At 33.9% G+C, this 24,751-nt stretch overlaps 1 protein-coding gene across 1 annotated transcript in view; it reads left to right on the top strand.

Moving 5' to 3' along the window:
• Nucleotides 1–24,751, top strand: part of ABCA13 (ATP binding cassette subfamily A member 13) — a 170,318-nt gene that overhangs the window by 23,869 nt on the left and 121,698 nt on the right. Inside the window, 7 exon segments of the mRNA XM_031552699.1 lie at nucleotides 2,526–6,761; nucleotides 11,971–12,047; nucleotides 12,307–12,428; nucleotides 14,847–15,041; nucleotides 17,186–17,350; nucleotides 21,480–21,657; nucleotides 22,446–22,585. Of these exon segments, the coding sequence (XP_031408559.1) occupies nucleotides 2,526–6,761; nucleotides 11,971–12,047; nucleotides 12,307–12,428; nucleotides 14,847–15,041; nucleotides 17,186–17,350; nucleotides 21,480–21,657; nucleotides 22,446–22,585 (5,113 nt within the window).

The following is a 24,751-nucleotide window of genomic DNA, read 5'->3' on the forward strand; positions in this document are numbered from 1 at the left end:
TTTTTAATGACAATTATAAAGATTTATGAAGGGCCTTGATCTTGCTACCGGTATGTTTTTTCCAAACATTCTCCTTTTTCTGCCCTCTGTCATTTTGTTCATAAAGCTAATGAGAAATGTGTTCAATACTTCATCAGTAAGTGGGCTGCTAAGAAAAGAAATGCAAAGAAAATAAGCAGTTTTCTTTAATCAAAGAACTGTATTAGTGAAATAAACTGTTAAAATATGAATTGAATTGATTGCACAATTTTAAAATCAATTACATTTGAGGTAATTTGGATTTCTAGATATTAATAACTGAATTCACAAGACTATTTTCTTTTTAATGTAATTTCAAGGAGAAAAAAATATAAAGTACATTTCAATTTCTGAGTGCAGCACTAAGTGCACTTTTTACATAACAAAATTAATTTATTTTTTCTAGTCTTTCTGCAGTTTAGTTCTAAAGATATTGTCTATATTTCCTTTTTTTCTTTAATGGATTGACTGATACAGATGTGTCTTCTGTAGAACTGATATTTATTGATAATTCATTTGTTTGAATAGAATTTAAGATAAAATACTTTACTAAAAATTGCATATTTTGTTCTTTCAACATCTACTTCAATGATTATCCACAGAGAGAGAGAGAAATACAAGTCCTGCTACATCTGATAGAAGTTTTTCAGGCTGTTTTAGTGTGAGATAATCAAGTCGTTCATAAAGTTTCCTTGATCTGTCTTTTGGTATTGAAATTTTTATTTTTTGCAGGTGGATTAGAAGCATCTCTATGTTCTAGTCAGAAACTTGGTTTGGAGACTATCTTAGGTCATTATTTATTAGCATTTCTGCAAGATTTACCAGATTATTCCTCATTTATTTCTTGGGCACGGTAAGGTTGAACTAGTCAATGCGATTTGTTTATCTGTGGAACTCATTACCCCATCTCTACTTTCGAGGCTTGTAATTCTTTAACATAGTTACTGTGCCTTTTTCTTTCAAATAGTTAATGCTGTTCAGCGTTACTGGGCAGCAATGTAAGTAAAAAAAAATGTTACAAAGGCTGCTTATCACAGTTACATAATGCTTCTAATGAACAGTACAACAGAAGACATTTAATCACCACTCTGTTTAAACAAGAAAAATATACCTCATGGAACAGCCTTAAACTAGTTGCCTCTGCTATTTAATGCTATTAACTGTTTACTATGCTTTGCAGATGATCACAGTTAGAAAGCATTCTTACCAGTAAGATATGTTTCTGGACCCTGACTTTATTTTTCATTCTGCAGCTACTTAGCTATCTGCTATTTCAATCCCTTGTGTAACCTGTAAAATGGAAAAAAACAAAACAAAACAAAAAACCCACCATCATTGCATTTAAAGATGAAGAATTGAAAGTTTAAAAGTGACATATGTTGTCTTCAGTATACTTTGGAATGTTGCCTCTACTGTTTAAACAGGCCATGTTGTGCTTTTCATTGAAACTTGATAGGCATTTTAATTTCAAATGGGCTCTAAAAGCAAGTAACTGATGATTTTTCAAAATCTTAAATGATTTTAATATTTAGAGTACAAACTGTTTGTAAGTAAGATGAAATATCTGAAATACTGTTTCTACAGCATGCACTGTTTTTTTCTGCAATAGTACTAACAAAACGGACACAAAATCCTTCACAAACACTTTAAATGCTACATGTGGCTTTCTGCTTTTTAAGTGCTAAAAGAACATACTTAAGGAGAAACTATCTTCAACCTTAGAATGTATGAGGTACTTAAAACAAAAGGTGTTTGACTCTTTGTGGTTTACACTGTTAATTATAAGTGCTGATAAATGCATTCTTTTATAACCTAGATACCTATATTCAGGTTTTAATTTAAATATGTCTGTGACTTTTCAGGTTTTTCTTCCATGTTTTTGAAAACCAAAGTGATCATCAGTTAAGCTATTTCAAGTCTTGTAGTAATTACTTTTTGACTGCTGTTTGAATAATAATTGATCTTTCTTTGACTTAAGTAAATACAACTATATTCTAAAATTATAAAATATATATATTTATTCAACTCCTGCCTGCCTGCTAGGTAACTAATGAGACAAAACAATTGTGCTTAATATTTCAGGAATTTGACATCTATAAAAGAGTTTTTGAAGACAGAAGAAAATATATGGATTTCAAGTGAAAAGGAAATGGATGACATTTTACATCTTGCAGAAATTGTAGAAGAAATTGTAGTGTTTGACTTCTCAGTTCTTTCAAGCCTCCGACCTCAAATGGAAACTGCCTTGAGTAAAGTGATTACGTGGATGAAAGGGGAGGAATCCACGATAAATGTCTCACTTGCAGTTTCTGAGCTCTATAATGAAATACAAAAAAATTTACAGGCTCGTCTGAGATTTTGGATGAAGGAGAAGACAGATTTTTTCTGGGAAATGGTGAAAATTGTGTCTCATGAACTTGATTCTAGGGTTTCTCACATAGGTCAAGTGGAAGTAGAGGAGGTACTGGAGTCTTTATCTAGTTTTATATCTTCTGTTACAGAAAATAAAACAGTCTTAATAGAAGCATGCAATTGCTCAAAAATATCCTAACAGATTGGCAAGATTTAAATAGTCCTACTCTGAACCATCTAAAATACTTAAGTGAAAACTTTCTAAGGAATCTCTATGAGATTGCATCATTGGCTGACAGTCATGTCAATGCATCTTTCAGCATCGGTCATGCTGAAAATACCTCCTTTTCATTACTGTCAAATGCAACTTTTATATATAAAGTACAAGAGTTAGGCAAAATTGTTCCCAATTTCTTTAAAGACATTCAAAAATTAAACAGTAGTAGTGTAGACTCGCTTCTTCAGATACTTTTCTCTTTGTATCAGAACGCTGATTTGCTCTTAAATGCTGAGAGCAATAACACTTTGATGTTTCTTTATAACACCTCAAAAGAGATTTCATCCTTTCAAACATGGAATGATTTCCGAGATATGGACCGAGTTTCTGATTTTCTATCTGAAACTTTTGATCTTCTCTGGAACTTTACCTGTAAGTCACTCTGTGAAAAATTACTGACCTTTTACAATTACACAGAATTTCAGGCCTGGTCTTTTGTACAAGAAGGCAAAAAAGAATTGCAAATTGTCTATAATATTCTGAGCAGCCTTAAAACCGTATTTTTAGATGAAGACCTTGAAGCAGCTGCCTTTTGTTATTTGGAACAATTTTTTGACATCTCCCCAGAATGCCTTGTAAATAATGGATGCATTGACTTCTATGTATCAAACATCACTTCTGTAAATGATTCAGCAGAGGTTTACAATCTCCTTCTGCTTCCATTGGACAGTGTTTTGTATAATATAACAAAACTGGAAGATAAGGCAAGTGTATCTTCTGCTTTGCATTGCACTTTTACGTGGCTTCAAATCTGGACAGAGATTTTTGAAGAAACATCCAAAATATTAAAATTGAATTCAACCTTTTTTGTCTATCTAAGAAATGATTTGAGAAACCTCTCTGAAAGCGTTTTAAATACAACTCATACTGAACTGTGCAATAAAACAACTATGGCTATTGTTGAAGCTACGTCAGCAATGAATCTGTTGAAAATGATAGTTGAAGGTGGTGATTCAAGTGACTGGAAAGATTTTGAAACTTACCTTTCTGTAATTGAAAATGTTTTTGAAAATGCAATTGATGATGCAAGTTCACTTAAAGGTAACAGTTCAGATGACGTTTTAGAAATGACTGAAGTTGTGATAACTGAATTGCAGCAATCTATACTAAAGGTTGTTAATAGAGACTTTTTGAATTCTTCACTTAATACGTTCATGTCAGGAGGACCTGAGGGAGAAAGAAGTTCCAGTGAGTTTTCCATTGGGAATTCACTTTCTATTATTCTCAAACTCTCCCCAAAGGAACTTGGATTTGTTCTTGCTGAGATAAAGGATACTGCTGCTTTCTTAACATATGCACCTCTAGATAAATATTTGGTTTGTGCTAGCGTTTTACAGAATATTACAAAATTCATTTTTGACAGTACTCTGCAAAACATGAACTATTCACAAGTGAATTTTTCATCCTATATTCATTCCTTCCTCAAACCTTACAGTGTAATAGAAGGAGTAGAGAATTGTGATGGGTGGATCCATGGACTTCATTATCTCAGTGAAAAATACAAGTCACCTTCTCGCCTTGAAAATGCAAAACATATTTTATTTCTACTGAAATCTTTGGGAAACACTGAGACAAATGCTAAGCTAAAAAACATTGTAGACTTCCTTAATTTGATTTTCAATTTTATGATCCCTGAGTGCTCTGTAACTGGTTATGATGTGATTTGTGTAAACGTTTATTTCAATATTATAGGAAGAGCTTTAGAAGTCGTTCTCCCTGAATTTAATGTACAAAATGACACTAATGTGCTTGAATATATTTTTACACTCTTAAATAATTCTGGAGGACTAGTACAAATGGCTGTGAATAACTTAATGGGTCACTCACAAAATACATCAAATGATACCCATTTCAATCACTCAGTCCATGGATCTAACAGCACTTTAGGGACCTTCCTTAATCCCTTCCACAGTGTTTGGCTTTCTTCAATAGAACTTTTGTCAGAAATTCAACATCTTCTTGAAAACAAAACTTCTGAAATGCAGGAAAGCAGCTCCTCTTTCTTTGATGAGAAAAATATCAGTTTGTTGATGGAGATCTTTCAACCTGTGCTTAGTAAACTTAATAAATTCAATTCAAATTTGCCTCATGAATTGCAGGGTAACTACAATACATTTCTCAAGAGACTGACAGAAAAAGCAGCTGTGAATGGTAAATTGGTAGGAAAGACACTCAAAATTTTCAAGTCTTCTAGTCTTACTAGTTTTCCAATAAGAAATGGTAGAGAGTTTCTAGAGCACATGCTAACCTTAGTGCAAAATCTGAAGAACATGGATATTGAGTTCTTGATAGGTCAATTCAAACAAGTCCAGATGAGCTTGGACAATTTCTTTAAAAATATCAAACTTCTACATAGGAAGAGTTCTGATTTAAGAATGCTAATAGACTGGTGGGATGCATTTGAGAACAGTTCGTGTAATTGGAACCTGACTGGTTTATGGCACATCACACAACTTTTTCAAGAGGATCTCTCTGATGTAGAAGAGATATTCCATCTTCTCCTTGATGTCATCAGTGTTATGGAAAGTCTAGCTCATGGGAACATCACAGAAGTACTAGCTGATGTGTATACTTTTGCATTGACTCAAGAAGCAAAAATGTCAATGTTTACTAAAGAAGAAATCTCTAATCAAGTAGAAAGTCTACTAATGTTATTAGAGATGCTGACAGATGTGCCTGATGAACCTGCAGAGGCCTCAATTTGTTTTTCTGCAGAATTCTGCTGGATTTTCAAAATGGTAACAACTCAGAGTGATCCCACTTCCAAACCTTGTGACTTTATGCAAAGTAATTTTCCTCTGAATCGCAATGCAGTCTTACACATCGTCAAAGAACTGAAACTTGTTACTCTGAATGACAGTTTCTTGTGCGCTATGGAAGACTTTCAGACTGATATTACTCACAATCTCACTTGCTTTATTCATCAGATTAAAGAATGGAACTCTATTCTTTTGAAGTTTTCTGAGCTGCATCATATAAACGGTTCGCTTCTTAAAGAATTGCTAGCTTTTTGGAATGAGCTATACCTCTATGCTGAACCTCTGCAGGCAAATAATACAAACTCAACTATCAACTGTTCCTCCACGTCAAAGAGAAAAGTGGCTTTACAAATCATAGAAACTCTGAGTAGCATGCCAACAGCAGAAATGGAGATGTCTGAATATGTTCTTGAACAGCTGAATGATCTTTATGGTGGCTTAAGCTGGAGCAGTCACTCAAGAATATCACTTATAGAGACTGTTTTTCCTTATGTCAAGAACATGACAACTGAAGTTTCTGGACTTTTGGATACAGAAGCTGTCCATTCTTTTCTTTCTGTAATTCAACTTTTCATGACTTTGTCTTCTGCTGAAAACCAAGCTTACTCAATACTCATGGCATTATCGTCTTTAAATGGAAACAACAATATATCTGATAACATTGAGAACTTCTGGTTTCCTGTAGTTAAAAGTATAGAAGATTTGTTGTTGAATTTTAATGTGAGAGAATCACTTACAGTAATAGACCAAGAGTTTCAGCTATTAAGGTTAGCCACTGGACAGTCCTCTTCAGTGACTTCTGATATGTTAATACAGCAGTTTAATACATCATCTGTAGAGGCTGTGTTAAGAAAACTTGAAGACATACAAGAGATTATGAACAGCTTTCTGTGTGAGTGTAATAATCAAAATTATTCTAAAGTGATGCAACCTCTGGTCCATCTTATGGCTAATGAAAAATCATCAGATCTACTGCTGGTTGTTAAAGATATTATTGACTTTCTGGAACTATTCCAAAATAAATCTAAAGAAGATTACACCGGTATGTTGTTTGTTGATGATCATCTTAGCAGAGAAATATTGAATACTATTTACATTGCTAATTCAGTTTTTCAAAACTTTCTTTTTCATATGATTGCTGACCTTGCTGTTACAAAAGAAGCTCTGCATGCAAACAGTACTGAGCTTCAGATAGTTGACTTCATTGATTCATTTTTTGATTATGCACAATACGAAAATGTTTCTACTCTGTCACAAAACAGAACTCTGGAGATCATGCAAGAATTGTTGCAAATTACATTTGCATATTTCACAGAACATAACAGGAATAAAATAACTTTAGTAAAGGATTTGAGGTAAGCAATTTCAATGTACTACTTTACACAGGTGCCAAAATCCAGCAGTGACAAAATAACTCTTCATATGCAGCTTGCTCAATTTTTTATTAATATAGTATTTCAAATTTGTGCTTTTGTATAAAACAACATTGTGTTTCATGTTATTTTGTGTATAGTAGATGTATTTTGTATCAAATTATATCATATGGTTCAAGTTCTTGGTGTGCTTAGTAATCTGTATTGATAATCAAGGTGATTTCTTTGGAATTACAGGATCAACTATTTCAAGAAATTAGTTGCTTTAGAAACTTTGCAGCTCTGAAAACCGAACCACAGTTTTATTCAAGCTTTTCACAACTGACAAACTCTTCATTTTCTTGTGACTAGGCCTCAGGGTTTGAATGAACAAGTGCTTTGAAATCATACGTAAAGTAATTCAGGTTCCTGCACTAACTCTTCAAGCAATTGATTTTGCGCACTAGAAAACAAAAAACAGATCACAGCACATGTATTCATTTTCTTCAATGATCAGAAAATTCAGGAAGCGATTAGTTCATGATGTGAGGGGAAAAAACAAAAAAGTTTTGAGAGATCCTTCTTTTAAAAACTGTGACCAAGACTGAATAACTTGAATTGATGATGTCTTATGCAAACAGTACGTCCCTTATAGGGTATGAGTACAGTACATGTACTTATATATATAATATATATACACACGTATTTGAATATTAATTTTTTCAGTCAACATATGAATATATATAATCTATAGTTGATACATATAGTTTTATACATATATACACAATCGTATATACATATATATATATACATATATACACACATATATGCACATTATGGTTAGTATATATTAAGTGTTCAGTTTGAGAAATGTAATTTCTGAAGGAAACAGCCCATGATCACTTTTGCCAGGTTCCTCAAATATAATCTAAGCTAGCAGCAGAGAATTTCTCCTTTGGGGAAATATTTACTAACAACTTATTTAATAGAAGTGCTGCTAGATCAGAGTTGCTGCATTAAGTAATGCTCAGTGAATCTCATGAGAAGGTTGCTTCAGACAGTTCTAGATGGTCTTACTGATGGGATCAGTGGTCCTACTCATGTACTCTAAGAGAGAAACAGTGTAATGAAGTTGTTGTGTGACTCTAATACGTTATTTAGACATTTGAGATTCATTTTTATGCAAATATGGTATTAGCCCAACCCATTGAAAAATGAAAATCAATGCTAAAAATGTGGTTTATTTTTCCAAAATGCTGATTTTCATAAGTGTTGTGTGTTCTGCTCTTTGATCTCCATTCAGGAGGTACTGTGAGGAATGTGTTTCTGAAAACTAGCTTAACAACAGTTATGATTTTACTAAAATACTTGATGATATTTTATCTTGATGAAAAACTGTTTTTTAATTCTATGGAAACATTATGTTCTGATTCTGAAACAGTTCAGACAAATATTGGATTAATGGCTAGTCATATAACTGTTAATATTAAAATCCTACCATGGTTAATTAATGATTGCAGTTGTATGTAGTCACTGGAAATGTTATGATACACTCATTATGAAAATAACACTTTCTCATTAATCTTTCCACAGAGCATCTAAAATATGCCAAATTCTTCAGAAACATTTACAACCTGCTGGTGTTCTACTATTGCATAAGTTGCAGTTTGCCATTTTGAATATTCTTAAAATCTTCTCAGGTTGGTTACCATGGCTGTGACTGTTTGGATCATTGTGTGCACAAGTTGTATTGTTAAGACTTTACTCTGAGAAAACATTTATAAAAATAAATTAATTTGGGCAATGCAAAGCAGTGCAAGCATACTAATGCAGGGAAATGAAAACTGCAAAGGCACAGGAAAACAGTTTGATCTCTTAGAGGGATGGTTTCTGGATTGGCCATAATGATTAAAAGTCTCGGTGAAAGCAGTTGGTCTTGCAGCTCCTCTCTCTTCTATCATGTTTAGCCAGGTACTCTTTCCCTGCTTCCTGGGCTTGCTCTAACTCAACAGGACCTCTTCCTTCTTTCCTTAATAACACTTTCTCATTAATCTTTCCACAGAGCATCTAAAATATGCCAAATTCTTCAGAAACATTTACAACCTGCTAGTGTTCTACTATTGCATAAGTTGCAGTTTGCCATTTTGAACAACTCACAGAACAAGTGCAAGTCTGTATAGGCATTTGGGTTTTGTCCCATATTTTTTTGCTGGATTTTTTTTTCTATTAGATTAGTGAAGTGAATAAAGTTATGGAAGTTTTTAATGATCAAGAGTTGGTGCCAGGCAGCATTCAGCTAATAGAAATGGAAAACTGAGCAAGTGTATAAAGTAAGTTTTACCTCCCGCTTCTGAGTGAATTATAGGTAGACTATAACGCCACTAAAGCAGTGGATTGGCTAGCTACAGCTGAATAACTTGAACCAATTATTCTGTATGAATGCTTTTGACTTAATTTTTCATGTTGGCATTAAATTTGAACGCATTGAGAAAGGCCTTGTATTGACATAATGGTATAGTTTCTTATTACGTAATGGTGAACAGCAATGGGAACTTAATCTAACAAGCCCTTCTTGACTCTAATAGAAAATAAAGTTGGTCAGAAATATTTCTTAATGCCTTAAACACATCAGACTTATGTTCATTTGCTTTTAGAAAAAAATCCACTTTTTCTGTTCCTTTTTGTTTGGTTAATTTTTCATTTGCTGACCAATATACATGTATTTTTAACTGATTAAGCTTTGGACTCATTCTCTTACAGAAGAACCAGTTGTCACTAGCAACGTTTTCTGTGCTGTTATGAAATGTAAAGATGGCATAATGCGTCACTTAGTAATCTCTATAATTGAAGGAATTACTCTGGTTCAAGACCATTATCAGGTTTGAACAGTTTTCACACCTATAGGTGTTGTTTAAAGAATATGTTATACTTGGGTGACTAATGTCAGATGATTTTTTCTCCTGCTCTTGAAATGATCTGTCCCCACAGGGCTATATGAAACTGATGTTTGTATGGGTATAGTTCTAAGGCATGTTATAGTGATACACAGAAGGAATTCCTGAAATTAATGAGCTTTAAAAGCTGTAAATATAACTTGAATTACAGTAACTAGAATAACTGAATTGTACCAAACAGCAGCCCATTTTAGTTTTTCTAAATTTTATGATAGTGCTAATCTCAGGAATAAGAGTACATTTGTACTTTAAAACTTTTACAGGAACAGCTGGAAAATCAAGCTAAATACAGAGCTGTTCAATTTAAAAATGGCAATTGCAGTTACCAGATGGGGGTCCGCATTTTTATTTTTTTAACAGTGCATGAAATTACCTGCAATCCAGGTTGGGAGGCAGTAGCATCTGGCATTTAGTTTGATTCATCCAGAGCTTTGGTTATCACACACAGATATGTGCACATCTGTGCATGTATACACACGTACAAAATACTCATTTCATGCTTTTAGTGCAGAATTTGCCGCCTCTCGTCATGAAATAGTTCTTCTAGTCTGTGTTCTGTCTACCTGGAGGACTTGCTGACATGAATGGAAATTCATCTTTTTCAGGTGAACAGGCGAAAGAGGCAGCACTCATATCTTAAAGTAGGCATTTGCTGAAGAAATGTATTTCTCTAGTCTCCATTGTATTGTGACAAACTTCTGCAAAAATAAAATAGCAAGATCAGTAATGTGAATATTCAGGAGAAAAAATAAGTGAAAACTACACAAAGCATGATGCAAGAAAGCTCTTACTTTTTCAGTTTGCTGATGGAAATAAGAAAATGGTTAGCCTAAAATAAAAACAATTTCATTGAAATGAAATTTCTGGTAAAAGTGTTGAAATTTCTGTTATTGGATGAACCCCCTTGATGTTAGGTCAATTCACAAAAATTTTTATTTTTTCCAAAACTCAAATCTTTGAGAACTCTTGGGTTCTGGAAAATCTTTGCCCAGTTTCAAATGAAGTGAGTAAATTAGTAATACTTTATCCATATTGTCTTGTTGAAAATATGCATTATTAGATTGCCAAGACTACCTCTATCAAGCAATAACATGACCTCATGAATTTGCTAACAAAATGATTGCTGTGTTTTGCAGAGTATTGAAAGAATGTGGATGACTTTCAACAGGGGAGACTGTGAGAGCATGGTGTATATAAACCTGAAACTTTCTAATAATCTAGAAAGCTTCCTGAGAGCCTTACAGAATACTACTGATGGCAGCTGTGACTGTCAAGTAATGTTGGAGAACATCCAGAGACGCTTGCAAAAGTAAAGCCTTTTACATTTCAGTACTCCAAATGGTTATTTGTGATGTTATTTTGTGCACGTGTTCTAAATTTTGTAGTTACAGGATAAATACTTTTAATCAGAGTATCTTTTTTTTTTTTGTGTAACTGAAAATTGAGAAAATACAATGCAGATATTATTTAGGTTGCTATTTAGCAAAATTCTGGTTACTTCATACTTTTGCTGAGCAGTCAATCTAATCTTTTGGTTCATGAGTGCTCATAAACTGTCAGGATTGAGCTCCAAATAATTTCAAATAGTTGCTTAATTACTTGAGGAAAAATAATAGATTTTAAGTAATTTAATAAAACAACTACCACGTATTTCAAATTAATTGTATTTCAAATTAATTGTCAGTTAGAAGTGGCTGCTCTTATAATTGTTGCTATTGTGGTTTGATTATTTTTATAATAGGATTAAAGGTCTGTGTGAATTGTTGAAATAACATGGAGAAATGTGGGCAGTGGAGTTTTTCTTAAAGACTGCAGATGAATATCCAGTGTTTATATAGTACATAACTTCTGACGTGTGAACGCTCTGAATTCTCTGCTTAGAATTAGAATTAATTAATTTGTAATGAGAATGCTTTGCATCTCTAGGTTTTAAAACTCTGTGCTCAGTAAAAAGTATGGAAGTGAGATGTTACTAGACCTATGCTTCTCCGTAAGCCATTTTTTGTAGAGCACTACAAGCATAGACATCTTCCCATCATGACATCCTGATTCAGGGAAAGATGCGATAGTCTCTGCATTACATAAAAGCAGCATACAGAAGTGTGTGGAGGTGCTTTCTTCACGTGCAATGTGCGCACAGAGCATAATGTGTCTGACCTTTTTCTTCAGGACTATTTCACTGTGCATGATACTTCATATACATGCTGAAGTCAGTGATTTAATTCTGGTAAAGTGTGAATCTTTGGTTATCATTGCAGACTGATTGAAAATTGGGAGATATGGTTGTCAGAAAATCCTGTGGCAGCTTTTCTCAGCAATTTTAATCTTTTAAATGGTGAGTTATGATTTTCTTCAACACTTTGAGTCACAACCATTTTTATTTTTTTTTTTTGCAAGACAGTGATGTAGTTTGCAAACTATTGAGGGATGTTCTTTATGGAGAGTGACCTTTAAATTTGATGTAGAAGTAACTTATACAATATGAAGTTTTAATGCCCTTTATGCCATCTCATAAAAAATCCAGAGAAGAGGCTGCAGTTTCTGGTGAACTTAGTTAAGCAGGTGGGATAGCTCTTATTTTTATTTTCTTGCAGATATGAAAGTCAAAGATTATGTGCAGAATATTACTAAATTGAGGCTGGACATTCTTTCTTCCGTCAACATTTCTGAAGAAACTATCAGTAGCATCTTGGAAGCTAGTATCTCTTTTTCAAAGGTAAAAGTTGAAAAAGAAGTGTTAAATTAAAACAATAACCCAGAGCCAACTGAAATAAAAGATGAATTATGTGTGGAATCTTCTGTTTTCATTTGTAACTTCTATGTGGAAGTTTATGAGATTTGGGACTTGAAAACAACAATGTGAAATATTAAGACAACAATTTATAGTAGCACCAGTCTTGCCTAAATTAGTGTGCTCCATTACTCAGCAAATGTTTCACTTTGTGCTGACACTGAATTTGAGTTTTGCTGTTCTGTTGGTTTTTGTCTTCCCTCATTTGAGTCTTGTACAGAGTAGTCAGATTTTTTTTGTATTCTTTGGTGCGCTCCTCACTGTTCTTATCTTTTTGCATGAATTTTACTTCACCTTTATTTATCTTTTTTACTTGTCCATTGCATATTGTCTGAAGAGTGGATAGAATAAGTTCTCTGAGGGAAGGCCTGTGTGTATTACATTTGCAGCTGTTTCCTGTGATCCCTGTGATCATACAGTAGAAATAATAACTGCTGACTAACTGAAGGTTTTCTTTCCCGTTAATGCCTGTGTGACTGAAAAGATTTGGCATAAACTGATGAGGTCAATCAAGCAGCCACTGGATGTCACTGATGTTCTACTTGCAGAAATGATTGCAAATTTTGTTTGTGAAAAGTGTGGCTATTAAAAAGGCAATTCACACAGTAGTGACTACTTACAGATTATTTGTTCTTCTACTCTTTTGGCAGTATGACTGCCTTTATTGTTAGCTTGTTATTTTGATACCATAAATGGTAATGAGAGAAGTCATCTGGAAGTGATTCAGTTAAATGGGATTCTGCGCACCTTGATCTTTTGGAATAATGTTAATTGACTCAATTCTCCAATGATTTCCTATCTTCTTTTTGAAATCGTCCCCCTGTTCAATTGGAGCACTAAGACCTGTGTCTCTTAGTGATTATATACAAATAATTTTTTAAGCTAAAACTATTTTAAGCATAATTTATGTTGCCATTGTTGGAAAAAACTAATGACACTCACAGGCATGTGCAGCTGTATATGTCTGTGATTATATAGTGCTACTGTGCTTGTTTCTGGGGTGGTAAGAATAAGCCTGTAAGCTCCTCATGCTTGCTGCCCTTAGCTTTCTCTCTCAGTGTTATGCACTAGCCATTCTTATAGCAATGAGATTGTATTTTAAAACTATGCAAAACCTTTAATCTCAAGATTATAAGCATTTATTTACTGAACTTACAGTGTTTGGCATAGCTCTGGTACTCACAAGGCTGCAAAATGAATTTAGAAGGACTTGGTCCAGTAGATAAAGTACTGAATGGATAAGAACTGGAGTGAAACTGTAATGTTCATGTGGGAATAAGGATATGAATTTCAAATTGCATAATAGAGTCAGATTTCCATCAAAACAAGAAATGCAAATCAATACCTTTTTATGCTACAGGCAGAATTCTATTTACACTCATATTCTGGTCTCTGTATGTGCACAAACAAAAAGTGAAAATTTAAAAGTATAGGAAATGATTTGGCATCATGATTCTATGACAAAATTATGGAAAAAAGTCTGAAATTCAAAAGGTTGCAGAATAAAATGTTCACAGGAACTAAAGAATTAAATTGCATATCTTGGCCAACTGTGGGTCCTAGTTAGATTTTCTTGTGAATCGTCTCCATCACTGGGTGCTGCTATCAGCATTAAATGGAAGAAGTGCAAGTGGATGCTGTCTCAGGGAGTACTGCAATGGAGCCCTGAGTTCTGTACTGTGGCTCTAAACTGTCATTTTCCTGGACTGCCATTTGCTTTCTTCCAGACATTTCATGAGAAAGAGAAGATAAGAACTGCTTATACATCTGGGCTGAAAGCATTTGTCTTTCTGTAACATTTTTATTAGAAGAAAAGAAAATCATTATTTCAGCAAATTTTATTGTCTTACCTAGGTCTGCTTTTGTCCCTTCTGTTAAACAATAACACCTCAAAGGAGTGTTGGACTAAGAAATGTGAGCTGGCTCAGAGTGATCACTGTGTCATATAGGCATCCCTAAGTGTTAAATCTGTGATCTGAAAAAAGTCCATACTGTTTGATTTTACGATTCACATATCTGTGTTTTGATATTCAGGTGTTTCTGCTACAAAGAAGTGTATCTACTAGAACATATATAGACAGTGTTCTAAGTATGCCTGCTTTAAAGTATCAATGACCATATAATTGACCTGTTCACAAATAAAAATGAAGTGTGTTTCTTACAAACATTCATCTGTTTATAAGAATATAAAGTGAGAATATACCAATCTGATAGCTGGATTTTTTCTGTTTTGTTGAGAACTGCAAATTGCTATGCTATTTGAAAAATTCTCATTTCATTTACTACAGAGGAAGGTCAAGCATTCCAGGAAGACAAACTTTTAATATGTATACATTGTGATAGGTTTTTTACAGTGCCTTTGTGGTAACCTTCACTCAAAGATGTGATGAAGAAGTACTTAGCCTGTTGCTCAAGCTATCTGAAAAGAGCAATACCTCCCTGGCAGTGGAAGAATTATGTTCTTTACCAGCACTGGATTTGTACACCACATTTGTACTGATTATACAGAATTTGAACTTACGTCATATAATTTACACGGTAAGATCATTCAGTTCCTATGCTTTTCATTTGAAGGTGGTTTAAAGCATGCAGGGAGATAAATAGTTCAATTAACAAATATAGTATTTTGTTGCTTCAAGTGTTCTTTTCTGTGGAAGCTAGCACTGGCCATGTGATCCTTTTTGTCCTCATTTAGCTCAGCAAAGCCAACATAGTTGAAGAACGGGGTTGGTAGATCTTATTGTATTCCATACCTCGCTTCCTCAGAAAAATGATCAGTGAGGAGTTAATTATGAAAGCAACAGAGAAAACACAAGAGGTCAGAGATTTAGCAGAGTTTGCAGTTCATATGATTAGTCACTTGCTAATTTTTGTGTGTGAAACACTGATTTGACATCGCTGGAATGAAAAACAACCATAAGAATCCTCATTATGTGCATTACAAACTTATTTCCTAAGACAAAATTATATCACCCTGGAACATATTTTTTTGTAGTAATCCTGCTGGAAAGTCAGGTGGTTTCTTCAGGAATGATGTAAATATGTTTTTCCAGCTCACAGGATGACTCTCTCTGTAAGGGCAAACCAGCCATATTTCATGTGATCTCAGTCAGATAACTTTGACTGGTTCAGAACGTCTCTGTGGTTCTTAACAACATTTAGCACAACTGAATGATGACAATTGCAGCTTTGTCTGTTGGTATCCACTCTGTTTATTCTAACTGAAAACACTCTACAGTAATTTTCCCCGGTAGAAGAGTTTTAGAGAACTTATGATCATGATAGAAGACAGTGTTTGTATACTCCTGGAAAATAATGGGAATAATACAGTGCCAAAATTAAAATGATGGGGATGCAGCAGTCTGCAGCAAATATGTGCTGTGTCGAGATTTATAGATTATTTGGAATTGAATGTGGGTTTTCAGTGAGATGTTTCCACTTGTTAGAGAAAAATTATTGGATGGAATGGTCATAGTTGTTTATTTCAGATCTTTTGGGTCACTGAAAATAAAATACTGTTAAGTACAAATAGTGGAAAGATACTTGTAGCATAGTCAGGAAGAATATTTTGACAACTATAGATCCTGTATTTATTTTGTGCTGCATTTAAAGCTATAAAAACAACAACAAAAAACATCAAACAAACAACAAAAAAACAACAGAAAATAATGCCTCCAAGAATAAAATTCTGCTTTCTGGAGTGAATGCCAGCCTACAGTGGCAAAAAGGAAGAAAAAACAGTACTCTTTTCTACTGAACTCTAGTGAAGCATAATGAATTCCTAGTACAGAATAAAAAAATTTTTTCAGCTCATCCTAAACTATTGTGGAAGTTTTGCTAACTTTTTAATCAAATACAGGTTTATTACATGGTATTCTTTTTTAATATATGAGTGTAAGTGAAATCTGAAAAGAATATTATGAGTAGACATTATTATAGTAGAAAGTGTCTTATTCAAAGACAGGTGGATACAATAAAGATAGAAGAAGCAGATGGAAGTATATAATGAGATTATGTTGTTTTTTATTGTCATGCATAGGCAGGTAACTTAATCAGTTTATATTACCATAATATCAAAATGTCCTATAAAAACAAAGGAGAGAAGGCAAACTCTCAGTGCCAAAACATGCATAGCAACAGCAGCATAAGGCCAGTTGAACTTCTGTCAAGGAAGGAATGAAATGCAGATAATTATTTTATGTAAAAGGCATTATATACTAAAAATGGAAAGGGAGGAACAATATGAAAGAAAAGTGTGTTTTCTAATATGATTCCTAAAGCTACTAAATTTAATTTAACTTATATTTTAAAAATATTAAACTGTTGCACTAGACACCCTTAACCTGTTGAAAGAAAAGATATCATTTACACTGGATTCTAAGGAGGCAGAATGTTGCAGACACCATTAGTGTGGAAGTTGGGTAGGACAGCTCTCCATCTTGGCAGCTATAAGCATATAACCTGGATTTACATTTCTAATTTGTCTTAGGCCAGTTCTAGAATTTCTAGATAGAATTCTTTAGGTGAATTTTGAGAATACTAGGGAGTTTTTTTAAATGTGGTTTGCAGGAACATTTAATAATCAGGTTTAGAAATAAAATAATTTTGAATGTTTCATCAAAAGTTTAAAATTCCTTCTTCTACATGAAATATATTGCCTTGTATTTTCCTTCTCTTCCAAGAATAAGATACCATCTGAGATGAGCAATGTACTAAGCACATTACTGGAGGTGGTCTCTAGTATCAGCTCTCTTCTTAATAAAGTCCAGCATGTAATGGAAAACCTCCCAGTGTTCCTTCAAGCAATTCAAAACATTGGTATGTTTGACATCTCTGCACTGCAACAGGTATGTGTATGATTTTCACTGTGTGAACTTAATTTTCATTTTGATGTTTGGGATGTACGATAAGAAGGAGGATTGCTAGTAGAAATTCTATACTAGAATTCTATACTAGAAAGTTAAGAACTTAGAGAAAAAGTGTCCTTTGAAGCACCATGCTGTAAAAGATGTTGTTAATGAAGATATTTTTTTTGTTGTTGTTTTCTTTTTTGTTTAGCAGCTACTTTGATAAGAAGTACCTTTACTTTTTTAAGGGATAAGAGTTAAGATGGCACGTGCATTTCTTGAATCTTCTATGAAATTCTTGTTTTGTCTGTTTTAATGTTTTTATGCCATTGTTCTACTTGCCATTAAGAAATAAATGTGTAATGAAATGAGATGATTATTCCTTTTGTCCCTGCTCTTAAAGTTACTGTGTACACATTGCTGGTATAATGGTGGATCTTAATTTCTATTTAATGCTAATTAAATAAATTAGAAAAAAGTTTCCACCTTTCAAGAAGAGTCCGTTTTCATAAGAAGACCTGCTGACAATTCTGGCATTACCTTCTCAATTTGCTGCACTGAAAGCTTAGGATTGAATCTGGTGCTAAATGACAAAGATTCCTCAGTGGTTAACTGCAAACTTGTTAGTGGCTGCCATCTACAATAAGCATTGCCTAAATGCACTGTTGTCCCTAGTGATCTGAATCTTCTTGAGAACTGCTCTTCTGTATGACTAAAGGACATTGCTGTAAAATGATGATTTGTGCATATTTATTCTGGTTTTGTTCTTCAGAGTACTTTTCTGACTTCCAGAAAGGTGGTTTTCATCAGAAGGTTACATCTTTTGAATTTTCCTTTAACTACTTCTGATTATGTCAACTTAAGATTTTCCTTCCAACAAGGAAAGCATTCTTTTCAGAGCGAAATCCTGCGTGCTTACCTAATAAAAGAACTTCTCAAAGACCATTTTAAAATGTTTTTTTTAAAACTATTCCAACAGCAGAGGGCCATCTGGTCACAGATCTGATCTTTGCTGAATGGGAACCCATATTATTCAGTATTACAGTAGATTTAACACTAGGATTTTTTGTTCTTTTACGTCTTGCCATGTTTTGTTGTATTCTGAAAAAATCTTTGTTTCTTTTTTGTCTGTGTGGTAAGTTGCTGTTTGTTTTTGCCAAGTAGTCATTTGTCAAGGATTAAAACTCTTGTCTTTTTTTTTTTTAATTTAAATTAAAACAGTTATATGATGTTTTTAATGGCCCTTCTGTCTTCAACGGTTCCTTCTTTTGTGAACAAGTAAAAATTGCTTATTTTTTAGTGCTGCAGTGGAATTGCCAAGTCACAGCCTGAACCAATGGCTAAGCACCAGGTGAGATAGCATGGCTAACTCAGGAGGCTCAGGTGCATGCAATGTACATGAGTGATTGGAAGGGTTGGAGGCTGGATCGACCCCTCCTCACCCTCATTCAAGGATTAGCAGTTGAGGGAGTAGTATTACACAGAGTTTATACTTCTCTTGAGCTGTCACTGGTTGTTGGAAGGAGTGAGCCAATTTTTCTTCTTAATTACCTACTATTGCTCCTTAGAATCTGTATCCCATTGCTATACAGAGATCCTTTTCAGGGTCAACTGCATTTTTCTGCTTTCCAATAACTACCTTTAATTCTTATTTATTTTGTTTTCTTCTTGTCTTTTCTATAGTGGCCAATCTTGTGCTACTAAATAAGTGTGGCTAAACTGTGTATGTGCTTTTCTCCTTAAATATTTTCCTCTACTTTCAAAGAAATCTATTCTTTTGGATTTTTATTTTCCTGATAGCCAGCGACGAGTTCAGAGACTTGGAAAGATCATCAATTAAAGCAGCAAAGCTTTTTAAAGCAAGAAATACATAGAAATTCAACATAGAGTAAGACAGATTCTTTCCTTTCCTAATTTCTTATTGAAAAAAATTTTTGAAGTGTGATTTAAAATAATGGATGTCGATTTTTTTTTTTTTTTTTGTCTCAAAGACAAATTGAAAAGTAAGAAATAATATTTTAGTATCTGTAAAGTGTGAAGTTGATCTGGTATTCTACACACTTCAGTAAAAGATGATATAAAAACTGAGTCTCTGCCAGTAATAACTGGAATACAGAGCTGCTTTCTACTGCTACTCTCATTGAGTGAACGGGTAACTCCCTTGAGGGAAAAAATGCTGCTGATTTCAATCATGATTTTTGCTCGTTTGTTCGTTATTATAAATTATTTACTTTTATGCCAATGTGAATTTTTGGCCTGTTTGTTTCTCAGGACTAGGTAAGGCCAGGACAGAACGACATATGCTGAATTACTGAATTCTGTTATCCCTCTGCTTAATGTAACAAGCACTGTGTTAAGACTATAATTACTGAGAAGCTTCTTGAAGTTACAAATATATAAAATTATGACTTCAATTTATCCAACACTAGCAAATTTATTATTGTATAAAAAATGTCATGTAGCTGTTAAAACTTCTGAGTTGCCTATGTGTTTGTAGAAGACAAATCATAGTCTTCTTCTGTTTTCCTAGGTTAAATGGATTTTTTCTAGCTTTTTTTTTTTTTTCTGTTACCATCTCTTGATTGTCTCACACATGCTAGGATTATCTTCACATGCTGTGTTAAGGTTAATCTTAAATGTTGGGGCTCAGAGATATGCTCTGTCCTTAGGGGAGGTATGGCTGGAGACTAGTAGTTCTGTTTATTCATATCCATGCCTACTAAAATGGCTTGCTAGTTTTGGGAGTCATCTTTTCCATCAGCTGCATACATCTGAACCTCTTATTTCATCAAGGATCAGTAACATACCCAGGAAACTTTATTTTATAACGGCAACTAGTGATTTCAGTTGATAATAATGTTTAGCACTGGGAATTATCTTGGCTTACTTTAAATCAGGTAACTGATTTGTGCCATCACAAAGAAGGATTCAAAATTACTTTATTCAGTTTATGGAGTTTATTCCTTGTTACCAGCATATTGAGTCCAGAGTTGTAGGTAATGGTGTTATGAAATCTAAATTTAACTTGTTTATTATGTACATATGCAAAAAGTCAAATTCTGATGTCAGGTGTTTTAAATAACACTCGTTAGTATATTTCTCCAGAAATTAACAAAGAAGCACCTGGCACTTGAGTAAATGCTTTGATCATAATAAACAGTTTCTAACAGCATAACCTCTAAACTGTCTGTGATCTGTTATTTATGTAAAGAACTGTACTATTTTGAAATATGACTCTGCTGTTAAATACAACAAAACAAAACAAAAAAACAACCCAGTGAATCAAATGTTAATATCAGCGTCAATTTTCTTTACTTAAAATATCAAAACACTTTTTTTTGTTTATAACCTTTGCAGTCTCAAAATGCTATCTGTTAAGTTATGTTCTTCCTCACATGCATCTGCAATGGTGATGTGTACCGTGTGGTTCAATGCATTCTTCAGTTACACTTTTGCAGCACATTGTCTTCTAGCTGTATCCTCTTACGCACCTGTGTAGCTTACCACTACACACCAGTTGCAACTGAGCATGTTATCAGAAGAATGAAGCTTCACATTTTTGAAGTGTAGTTAATGATGATTCTTAAGCCATAAAAGCAGTCAGATTGCTCTCCTTGTTAGATGCTAGTCTTGAGCAAGTGATAATTGTAAACACTGGCATGATTCAAAATGTGCAAAAACTAGAAGTATATCTAATAAGTTAAAAGATGTATTTGAAAACTGGGCTTTTGTGATGCACTTTTTTTTGTTTTAGCGACTGTTTTCAATGTGAGTATTGATATGCAAATTGATTTTAGTTGTTTCTACTTTGTGTGGAATAGACTTTATGAAAGTTGTAGTCCAGTTGCCTTGATATTTCCATTTCTTTTGAACTTACCCAATACAAGTATTTTTCAAAGTTTAGTGTAATAATATATTATTGTCTTTCAGGACCCTGTCAACTAAAACTACAATAGTTTTTTTTCCCCCATAATAAAGGTGATCAGGAAAGCGGAAAAGAGCACAGCAGGCTCTCATTTTTGTAGGCAGTTTCAGCAGTTTAGTTTTGTTGATTTCCTTGAATGGTGAGAACACCAGGACTACTCCCTAAAGCTACAAAAAATAACTGGTTCACCTGTATTTGTTCTAGTTCTTGCAAGGTGGACAGTTCAGAAGTTCAGCTGTTGGATCGCTTGAGTCTGTAATCAAGGCAGTATGTAAAGAAGAATCTCCATTTTTCAGCAATGCAAACCTATTCGTTGATATGCCCAGAATCACGGGGCTCTTAGAGGACAATATGGGAAAATACGGGATTCCTGAAGATTCAAGTGAGAAAATCTATTGATCACAAGATGCACATATACTTTCAGAGCTTGATTATTTTTCCTTTTTATGGAAAAAATGTTTAAATGGAAAATACCAGTTGACAACTCAGTTGATATTGCAAACCTAAACACAAGGGATGATCAATAGAAGTTTTGCTACTGAGAGAGAATTGTGATGAGACACAAGAGGTTCTAGTTGTTTCCTGTCCTTTCAAATAATAAATAAGAATATTCATGCCTTAGAGACTTATTGTACTTGAAGGAAAATATCAGTTAGTATACAAATACATTTTTGAGGTATAAAATGGAAAAATCTATTGTTGCATAACTTTCTTCCTTGAACATAATATTATGGTGGTGCTGCGCAGTAGAATATGCAAACTTCCTGGAAAAAATAAGTTTTTTAATAGTTGAAATATCTATTCTTTATCAGCTGCCAAGAATGATTTTGTGTGCAGAGGTTTTACATGCATATCTCTACCTCTATAATGCACTAACGCAGCCTTTAGGACAGATGAATTTTGAAAGTGGTTTTTCAGCTAATGTGAGAAGCTCCCTATATTCTTCTACCTAATTATTGAGGTTGCAGAACTCTAATTGTGTTTTAGGTAGTGGTTAAACAATTTCTATTCTGGGATATCTGATTATTTAGTGTCAGCTGATAATAGCTGGCATGCCATTGTGACAGATCGTAAATTAAGACTAAAGACTTAGATTTAAAAAATAAATAAATAAAGCCAACCTCACCTGTGTTGACTTTCTGAAACGCAAACCTGTCTTTGTTTTTGCAGCTCCTTTTTGTCTAAAGCTTTATCAGGAGATTTTACAATCTTCAAATGGGGCTTTGGTATGGACTTTCCTGAAACCTTTATTACATGGGAAGATACTGTACAATTCAAACATCAGCATGATTGACCTGGTTATAGAGAAGGTGAGTATCAAAAGCAACACTGTTTCTATATATTGCTTTTTTCTTTTTTTGTCTTTGTACTTCAATTTAGGAGGACTTCATACTTCATTTCTTTCAGAATAGGTAGAAGCAGTTGGATAATTGCTTTCAAGAAAACTGGAACCACCTTGCCACCTGAGTTCTCAACTTCTTCCTGCTTTGAGTTTTAATATTTCTCCTAACTTTTTTTTCCTACTTGTTATACAGGTTTCACCTCAGAGTGAAAAGGAGAATTTCTTTCAAAGCACCGTAATCCTTGTATAGAAAGATTAAAAAGAGCACATTAGCAGAGGTGTAGTGCGACTCATGCTGTATCAACGTGTAGAATATAGATACTGCAAGTTAACTTTTGCCCTGAACATTTTATCTATGGGGCACAGCAGCACAGAAAGCTGTGGGAAAGGGATACTCAGAAACGAAAGCCTCACTGAGCTGCATAAAAAAATCCAACAGACTGCAGGGCATCTTGGTTTCATTCCTGATCATGTTTTTAGTACTAATAGTATAAATATTTCTGGCCAAGATGCCATATATATGTGAACGCTAATGACTTGATATCACTAAACAGTTTTACTGTCTGGTATGGCAAGTTATCTGGTTTGAGCATAATTGTCTGCAATGATGTGTTTGTTCACAGCAAACTTTGAAGCACATAGGTAAAAGAAGGGACAGTTACTCATTCTAAGTACATCTTAGTGTTCTGTGCTAATTTTGCACTTATCTTGCAAATATGTCATTTCTATATCACAACATTATTTATTGCGGGAATGACAATTTAAATTCATTTAAGATCAAGAAAAAAGCTGCTTGTAAACAATACACAAAAAGGCTGTAGTAACCTTAAATGTGATAACTTTTTCTTTTGTAAATGGAGTACATTGCGGTATTCTGACTTATGCTCTAGGAGATTAAAAAAAAAATACTAAGCCAAATGGCAGTGAATTGGAAGTAAAGTTTCAGTGATGCCATATTTTGGAATTAAATAACTTAATTTGGGACACAGTTAATCTCTATAGAGTTGAGTATAATTGATTTAAAAGCTTAAGCTAAAACTGAAGATGTTATAAATTGAAATTCTATAAAGATTTTATTGTGATAAATGATAAAACAAAACAAAACAATTTTGAGTACACAATTATATCCTATGTTCCACTGACACTGATAACTACCTAGGGCACTTCTATGTTAATGTTTTAGTTTAACCCAACAAGCAGCTGAAAACACACGGCCTTTACTTACTCCACCTCCTCCCAGTGGGATGGGGGAGAGAATTGGGAAAATAAGGTAGCACTTGTAGGTTTAGATAAAGACTACTTAGTAAGACAGAAAAAGAAGAGAGAGAGAATTATAATAAAAATATATATAAAACAAGTGATGCACAAAACAATTGCTCATCACTCACCAAACAATGCCCAGCCAGTCTCATCAGTTTTATAGCTTTTTCACATGCTGCTAGATGGTTTGGAATGTCCCCTTTATGTCCATTTTATGTCATCTGGTTCTGTCCCTTCCCAGCTCCTTGTGCACCCCCATCCCCTTTCTGATCAGACAGTATGAGAAGCTGAGAAACTGAAATGGTCTTGGCTCTGTACAGCACTTCTCAGCAATAACTAAACTGTTAATGTGTTATCAACATAGTTTTTCTCCTAATGCCAAGACACAGCATCATACCAGACACCATGAAGAAAATTATCTATGTCAGCTGAAATCAGGAAAATTATTTTGCCAACTGATATGAAAAATTTGATAGCTGGAAATAATCTATTACAGAGATCTCTTAACATCTGTTGTGTATTGTTTATTAAAAATCTGTGTAATCTGCACCCCACTTCTGCCATTTATATCTAACAAGGAATTCATAGAATGGCTTGTGTTGGAAGGCACCTTTTAAGATCACCAAGCTCCAACCCTCCTGCAGTCAGCAGGTTTGTCATCCACTAGATCAGGCTGAGTATACCTGTTTATATATAAATACAAACATAGTAGGGATGTTTCTACAACAGTGTTTGTATTTCTTATATTACACAAGCCTCTCAGGTATTTTTCCAACACAGATGAATCTTAAATAATGACATAGAGGTCCTAAATGCAGCTGCTGAAAGCTGACCCTTTACTCTTACACAGTTAAATATCCTATTGAAATAGAAA

Source organism: Meleagris gallopavo, chromosome 3 (genome assembly GCF_000146605.3).
Source record: "Meleagris gallopavo isolate NT-WF06-2002-E0010 breed Aviagen turkey brand Nicholas breeding stock chromosome 3, Turkey_5.1, whole genome shotgun sequence".
In the NCBI taxonomy this organism is placed as follows: domain Eukaryota; kingdom Metazoa; phylum Chordata; class Aves; order Galliformes; family Phasianidae; genus Meleagris; species Meleagris gallopavo.